Here is an 8,602-nt window from a genome sequence, read left to right on the forward strand (position 1 = left end):
ATCACGTCCTACTCAAATTGCATTCTTTATTTGCCAGAAATTCCAAGCCCAATACCTGTTTTAAATTACTAAGTCTATTTATTGGACTAATACCACTTAAACTTCTATTAAAATGGGTCCCACTAATTTGAAAACCATTATAAACTGGTGGGCACGTGCTCCCATTCTATCCCTTCCACGTTACTGATGCATACACGCGTCAACCACTGTACCAATGTTTAGCCTATATTTTCAAAATTAATACACCTGCGTTGATTTTCATTAACGCACTACAGAATATCCGTCTTTTCATAGTCAGAATTTTCTTTTCTCCACTCCTCCACTCTTCGTACAATCTCTCAGTTGAAACAAAGAAAGAAGGAGAAATTACAGAGAAGATCACCAATTTATCTCCATCATCTGCGGTACCTCCAAAATATAGTCACAAACTCAGGTATTCTCTTCCCCATCTTTCATGTTCCATTTCTTTTCTGGTCATTTTTATCTGTGATTTTTTTCATCTCTACAACTAGTAACTACATATATATACACACACACACACACACACACATATATAACACCAAGGGAAGAGGGTCTTTTACAAAAAAGACTAGAGAAACTTGTATGTGGAGTTTTTATCTAATTTAAAGGTTTCATTCTTTCCTTTTTATATTGATTTTTTTGTTATTTTAATTTTGAAATTGTTAATTAATTTTGCTAATTTATTAGATTGCTTCAACTTGATCTATGGGTATATTTTAGTTAGTCCCTACAAAGTAGACCAAAGTGTTAATTCAAGCCCTAAAAGTGAATTAGTCTTAATTAAACCCTCTAAATGGGAAACTTTGTTCTGGGTGAGCCCTTTCATCAACTCAGATATGGTCAATAGCTTTATACAATTTTTAATGGTAATGTGAAAGACTAATAATTATTTATGGGCTTTCGAAGCAATTAATTTCCTACCTCAATGAGATTTTAATTTTGAGGGCTTAATTAGCACTTTTTTTTTTCAAGCGCTATATTTCCATTTTAATCTATTTTGAATAGCCTAATTGAAATTATTAATAATTTGAAATATTGTTGTTTCTATGGGTGAATTGGGACTTAAATTATTAGTTTATGTTGGTCAAATGATGTAATTTATGTTTTTTTATTGTTGCGGATATAATTATTTTAGCTTTAAAAGTCTATAGCTATTTATAATTACATAACTGAAGAGTTGATATTGTAGGACATGTTTGGAACTAAATAAAATAGAAAAAAAATAAAACTAACCAATGTACAAAATTATACCCAATCCAAACATTATTTTGGCATGCTGAATTAATTGCATTTATTAGGAGTTGGATATGGGGTGACACGTTTGGAACAAAGTAAATCAAGGAACTAATTAAACTAATAATTGTATAAATATTATGCCCAAACCAGAAAAAGGACATGAATCAATTTTTGGGAAAAAATAATTTAAAAATATAAGAAAAAATGATGGAGAGTTGGGAGCTCTCTAAAGGGGTTTACACTAAAAATCCCCTTTGCAATGTATGTGTGTGTGTATATATATTTTATCCAAATTACATATAAAAGCTGTTTAGCTACGGCTCACAAGTCAGAAGCATGCCACAGGCTTCAAGAGAAAATTCTTAAATTGTGATGAAAAAAAAAAGTTATTCTACAAAGGGGGTGATTTGTGAAGTTGGTTCCACAAATGTGATTTTCGCATTTGTGAAATGCGAGTTCAGGTACCTCGCATTTCACAAATGTGAGGTAAGTGTTTTCAGAAAAAAAAGCTCGCATTCTCCAAATGCGAGCTTATAAAGCTCGCATTTGGAGAATGCGAGCTGAGATACCTCGCATTCAAGAAATGCGAGGTACTCAATCTTCTTGCTCCATTTGCTGGTACAAGAACCAGCATGAAGTACAAGACCTCGCGGTTGCAAAATGAGAAGCAACAAATGGGATTTTTCTTCATTTTTCTTTTTTCTCCAAGATTACCAATACACAATTCCACCTCACTCACCAGAAGATGCCAAGAATATTCTAGAATTAAGAGCATCAAACGGCTCAAATTCTGGCCATAAAAATGCAGCAAACAATTACCATGGATGCTAGGGTTGAGGGATTTCTTGAAGTTATAAAAAGCGGAGGAACGCAGCTTGGAAGGGGAGATAAATTGGAGTGGCATTTGGAGAGAAAGAAAGCGAGAAGGGCAAGCAAGAAGGTTGAGATTTTCGGGGAGAAGAAAAACTGGGAAAAAAGGAAGAACTGGGGCTGAGAGTTTCGAGGGACTGAGGAAGACAAAGAGCAAGAGTGAAATGGGGGGAAAAGGGAAGAGTGGAAGCAAGAAGCTTTCGGAGGGTTGGAAAGGATGAGCTGGAGCAGGAAAGAAAAGAAAGCAGAGGAGAAACTAAGAGAAAATGGAGGAACTTTGCAGCTGGGTTTGTAAGAGAGCTACGGGTTGAGTGAGTTGCCTGGGCGAGAACCTCGCATTTCACAAATGCGAGGTCTGTTTTTCTTTTTCTTTTTCTTTTTTTGATTTGAATGCTAGGAAAATTCAGGGAGACCTCGCATTCAGTAAATGCGAGTTCCTTGAGCTCGCATTTGCTGAACGCGAAGACCCCCTGAACGGAATCCCATACAAAAAATGCCCCTTTTGTAGAATTTTTTTAAAAATCATCATAATTTTAGAAATTTCTCCAGGCTTCAACCACTAGTTTTATTCATAAAAAGAACAATCCAGTTTTTTCCAAACTTATGGAACATAACCCCAGAGTGCAAATCAGCCACTAGAACTAGATGTAGTCAAGTCCAGTTGCTGTGGACTTTTCTTTCACATGTTATTTCCCTAAATTATTGAGATGGATTTCAACAAAATCCTCAGTTCTTCCCTCTATAGTACGTAACATATATTTTGTCTTGTCCTCTCACCCTTTTTCTTTTACTCTTTATTTTTAGATTAATCTTTTCTACACTGATAGTGTATATTGGATGAATGACAATCATGCTAAATTTAAAATTGAAATTCAACTTTTGTATATATGTTATGAATCCAACTGTAATAATATATATACTGTCAGTACATATAAGATTTACTCTATTTTTTCCTACTTCTCTTCTTTTCACATATACACTTAATTTCGCTTACCCTACTAGTCTAGTTGACACTTTTCCAAGAAAATAGTTAATTTTCTTAGAGACAAATAAGATAAACAAGCATATGACTGCTACAATTGTCAATCACAATTTTATCCTACCACGTATATATAAACACAAAATATACATTAGAAAAATCAATTTATGAATTGAAACAATAAGTGTGAAATAACAATCAAATTTAGCATATAAAAATATATGAGAAATTGTTATTGTGCAATGCAGGTTGAAGTTCATACAACTTTTTCCTTTTTTGTGTTATTGTGTTCATTTAAAGGGTTGGTGCATATATGTTGGATTACAATTTTCATTTTCCGGAAACGTCAGATATTTGTATTAACAAAAGTGTATTACACTGTACAGTGAGCAAAGGGCCAAATGTGAACTTTACAAAAGTGTACTATAACACTTGAGGATTCCACCACTTCTCATCTTGGATTATGCTAAGAGCATGCTTGCTGATCATCATACTAATATTTCTACTTTCATTATCTGCTAAACAAAAAGAGCATTTCAAAAACAGTAGCCTTAGGCTCTGAATGTCCTCAAGTTGTCCAAAAATCCTAGTATCTTTTGCTTTCTTGCGTCTCAAAAGTTAGAGAAGTTCTTCGGATGTCACTTCCACTGATATTCTTCTCCACTGTTGCAAGCTAGCTTTGCTAAGCGCAAGTTTCAGAGCTTCTGTTTGATGCAACATGCTCTCTCCAGAGCGCCTTTCCTTAAGTGCCCAGCCTGTAATTGGATTACACTTGTTACTGACCATTGTTACGGCGCGAGAAGGATCAGACAAGGAATCCTATGCAGCATCTATTAGTGGCCCTCCTTCTGTGACGAATCAAGTACTAGACATGACTCGTTAATCCAATGCTTCAATCTGTTGGCCACTGGGTAAAGACCACTGGATAAAGACCAAGCATTAAATCTTCATCAAAATCTAAAAATGAACTTGATAGATATATGCTGGAACATACATAAAAAGAAGGAATTCTCCTTTATGTAATTAAGCAGGTCTCATTCTGTCAGTGTTGATGGTCTTCGCCTCTTCGGTCAAGAACTTCTGTAATTGAATCTGGAGAAGAAAACTCCTTTTGCTTGTACGCTTGAATTCTTGCTTCTGATGGTGGTTCTAGTAACTTTTGCTACTGTGCTTTGCACCTGATTTTATTGCCGCTACTAAAGTTCATAGCTATTCGATCATTGTTGTACTGTCTATAGCTAATTACCCCTCTGTTTCCAGGTATAAAGTTGCAGGAAACACTAAATACATGAAGCAAAATAGCAAAGTTCTTTACTCTGATGAGTCCCCTATGTTCTTCAAAGTGTATACGGACCAACTATGCTCTTCACAATTGGTAAGATCCCTCCTTGAACATACGAAGTTAAAGTTTCCCTTCTTTTCCTCACTTGCATTTTGTTATATAACCTCAAATATTGATTTATATAACTAGACCTAACAGTTAATAACCATATAAATCAGTGATATGTCCTCTTTGACTACTACCAGATTTACTTTGTGGTTTTCTTAGTCAAGGTGAGATCAGTTGTATGCTTGTAATATTACGTTGTTGATTGTTTGTGAAAATACTCACTTGTTTATAGGTTTATGTCTAGTAATAAAGACAAGTTGTGTTTGTACTACTTTAGAAAAATACCCACTTTGGGGTTGACCCGGATATAGGGTACAAGTGCTCAAATCAACATAATATCCCCGTTTCGCAAGTTAATAACAAAGCAGATTTTAGGTATTGTATATTCAAGCATCCAAGAAGAAAGTAGGTTGCTTTTTGGTTGTATGTGCTCTACAGTTCTCTGGCAATTTGCTGATTGACAATTGGAGTTCTTGTTGTTTTAGAAAATTCCACCAGAATTTGTCAAGAAATTCAATGGAGATGTACCTCAGACATTCACACTTGAGGGTCCTCAGGGAAGATCTTGGCAGATTGTAGCTGGCAAAGTTGACGAATACTTCTATTTCCAGGAAGGTTGGCAAAATTTTGTGGAAGATAACTCCTTGGAGAATGACGATTTTCTCACTTTCAGCTATGGTGGTTGCTCAAGATTTTACGTTGAAATATTTGGCAAACACGGGTGTAGAAAAGAAGGTGCTTTCACTATTTGGAATGATGCAATGCATAGGAATGAAAACGCAGTGGAACAGCTCCATGGTGATGATTGAACAGTCTGAAATCATATAATCCTATTTTGAGAAAAATTGTTATCACATCTTAATTCATGTGTTGAATATGATTTAGGCAAGTTGAACAATACTACTCAGCCAATGGGAAGATCGTTACGTTCCCGGACAAGGGGTTCATGTTCAGAGATTGGTCTAGCTGGTAAAGTGCAGGACAACATGAGACACCATTCTGGTCCATTTAGAGTTCAACTGACAAAAACTTATACTAACAGATATGTGGTAAGTATATTGAACCTATGTTCTCAACGTAATTATAGCACATTGAAAACTATTGGTGGTGAAGGTGCTTAAGTTCCTTTCATTGACTAGTTTTAAGAAAAAGCCAGTTGTATAAATAGATGACTTTTCTCAGAAATTTCAGCAACAACAGAGATGTCAGTCGACAATCACCTGGTTACTTGAAGCTTCACTTTCTTAACTTTTTAGTAAATGAAATTTGTCAATCTTGTTTGCTTTGGGAGCATAATTGATATTAAAGCCCAAAAATCTCTGTTACTTTTCAATAGGGTTACTGGTGACTATAATTGAACAATGTTCAGATATGTCATGGTTATTTGTCTGATCATGTTGCAGAAGTTTCCTCGAGATTTTGGAAATGTTAAAAAGCATTGGAAGAAAGGAAAAGGTGCCCTTTTGCGGGTTCAGGCAAGAGAATGGAAGGTGAGCATAGCGAAAAGCGGGAGATATTTTCATCTTTGTACAGGCTGGTCCTCTTTTGTAAAAGAGAATTCTCTGAAAATAGGAGATGAGTGCAATTTTGAGGTGATAGACAACAACGATGACGGCATTGTGCTCGAAGTTACTATGTCGAGATGCCCAGATAAGATAGAATGAGCTTCTGTGCCCTTTCCTAGGACTAGTAGCAAGTTCTCCAGAAGGAATGGTTTTCTTTTTTTTCTCTTTTCTTTATCTGTTTTTGGGTAATGGAGGATTAAAGAAAGGCAAAGCTTCAGATAACTATTGGAATTATTTTGATTGCATTTGTTAGTATTGTGTATTGACTGACTTTTCTCTTCATTAATGAACCTGTGGCATCCTTAGTTACAGGGTCAGGAGACTGTACTGTGGTTATCAGAATTGGTATGGAATGGTGTTTCATATTTGCATTTGTAGCTACCTGTAGAGCTTCTCCCAGTATCCTCATTAGTGTTGGCTTTTACCCTTGCATGGTGGAGAGTGCAGACCTGTTTCTTTTTCTTTCCTTCAACTTCAATTGAACCATTTTAACTTGTTTTTAACTAGTTTTTTAAAATTTCAAGATAGTCTATGAAGTTTTTTATCTTACAGTTTTTAAGAACATATTTTTGATCAAGTTTAAGCAGCTGAGCCACAAGACAGCATCATAGAAAATGCATCTGGTTAACACAAATTTCTAGCTTCTTTGAACTTAGATTTGATATCCCTTTAGTCCTTGATTTCAAAGTTCAAATGAGTTTCTTCTATTGATGGGTTGTATGCATAGAACATGGTGGATTATATTTATAACTTTCCATCATTTTCAAACTTCTCTAGTCCTTTGATGATTATCGGTTTTGGGGAGTATCCTTTTCCCAAAAAAAAAAAATGAATTTTGTGATATACACTGGCCGAGTAGCTGTCACAACAACAATCCTTCAGTTTTCTTCCCAGATCAGCCACAACCAGTTTATGGAAAAAAAAAATTTCTTTTTGGGATTCTAAAATACACTGTCTTCTATTATGTTTTTGTCCTTTTATTCTTTTTTATAAATTTCGGTGTTGCTAAATAATGTGAGAAAAAATTGCTAGATTCTTTTATGGTAAATTTGAGATGTGAAATTTATCAAGGGGAATAAAGAAAAGGCCACTCTATTAATTACTTTTTTATTTTGTATATATCATATAAAAAAAATTGGTATAGTAATAAGACTTTTCCTTTTCCGAATAGTCTTCAATCCAAAAGGACAAGCATTTTCACTTTCTTGGCTGGTGTAACTTGCAACATGTGGAGAGCTACAGCAAAACGAAATCCATTAAATAAAGTGATAAATTCGCTAATAATTAATATTATCTGTAATCGTTCTATCATTTATTCTATCAAAATGTAAAAATCAATTAAGTTGACAATAATTCATCTTGCTATTTCAATTATGCTAGACATTCAATAGAATCAATACCCCTGAAATTGGTAAAGAGTTCTTGTAAAATGGTCCTTAAAAAAAAGGATCATTATACAAAAACTCTTTACCAATTTTGCATTTCTCTAATTAAAAGAAAGGCAAATACTTGGGTGGACCTGGTCCACGGACCCAGCTGTGAACCGCATGGTGTTCATTTGGTCACGTCACTTTCTTGACTTGTTAATGAGAAAAAATAATTTTTTGTTTGTGAGCTCCCCAACCATGGTTACCTTTCATTGCTCCACTCAAGAAGCATCACGATGGAAGATTCATTGATTCATTCTATTCTCCAAAACAAAAGTTTCGTTCTTCCTGCTAATATCCAGGAAGACCACACAATTTTTTTTCAAAAAATAGTTCAATATCGATGATGAACTAAATCAATATCTCAACACAAAATTGTACACATCTAGTTTATTAACTCCCAAATATAAAACCAAATATACAGATAAAATTACACTGATCTCTAATAAAAAAATCTTTAGAATCTTCTTTTTTTTTTTGTCACACAATGATTCCCGAAACCTTCTACTTATACTAAAAAAAAAAAAAACTTTAGAATCTCCAACTCCATTGAACCAAAATTTTCCAAAGCCTTTTACAACTGATTCTTCACAATGATTCCTGTCCACTGTCTGTCTTCATCCAAACCCGATTTCCAATTTCTTCATTTTCTTCATCTTCTTCATCTTCACTAACATCAGTTGAAAAAAAAAAACACACAAGTGTACCAACTATTTATGGATTTAATGGAGGTAGCATAAGTATTTTCTTTAGATTTCACAGAAAAACCAAAACCAAAAAATTAACTTGTTATTAGCAGATGCGATGCACCATTACTAGATCTGTTCAAATGACCTTTCAATTTCTAATTTAAAAATGATGCTGCAAGTGTGTTTGGATAGAATATTATTTAAAATATTATTTAGAATAATTACTGTAGTACTTTTTTGCAAGACTTTGGAAAAAAATTTTGCAAGACTTACTTGGAAAGATCTCTTGAATGTGGGAATTGAAGTTTCCAACAATCTTGTTAGGTAAATTTTGATTTTTTTGATCATGATTCAATCTTCTCCCTCTATTCATCTCTTTGTCATTTTTTCCGAAAATTCAGTAGAATGGAAATGGATCAAATTTG

At 34.3% G+C, this 8,602-nt stretch overlaps 1 protein-coding gene across 1 annotated transcript; it reads left to right on the forward strand.

Moving 5' to 3' along the window:
* The first annotated feature begins 279 nt into the window (after positions 1–279).
* LOC113741866 (putative B3 domain-containing protein Os03g0621600) lies at positions 280–6,426 on the forward strand. The gene is made up of 5 exons (XM_027269512.2): positions 280–433; positions 4,367–4,481; positions 4,982–5,294; positions 5,382–5,545; positions 5,900–6,426. Exons 2-5 carry the CDS (start codon positions 4,395–4,397, stop codon positions 6,158–6,160), a joined length of 825 nt encoding a protein of 274 aa, XP_027125313.1. The 5' UTR covers positions 280–433; positions 4,367–4,394; the 3' UTR covers positions 6,161–6,426.
* The last annotated feature ends 2,176 nt before the right edge of the window (positions 6,427–8,602 follow it).

Source organism: Coffea arabica, chromosome 4e (assembly GCF_036785885.1).
Source record: "Coffea arabica cultivar ET-39 chromosome 4e, Coffea Arabica ET-39 HiFi, whole genome shotgun sequence".
NCBI classification, from domain to species: Eukaryota; Viridiplantae; Streptophyta; class Magnoliopsida; order Gentianales; family Rubiaceae; genus Coffea; species Coffea arabica.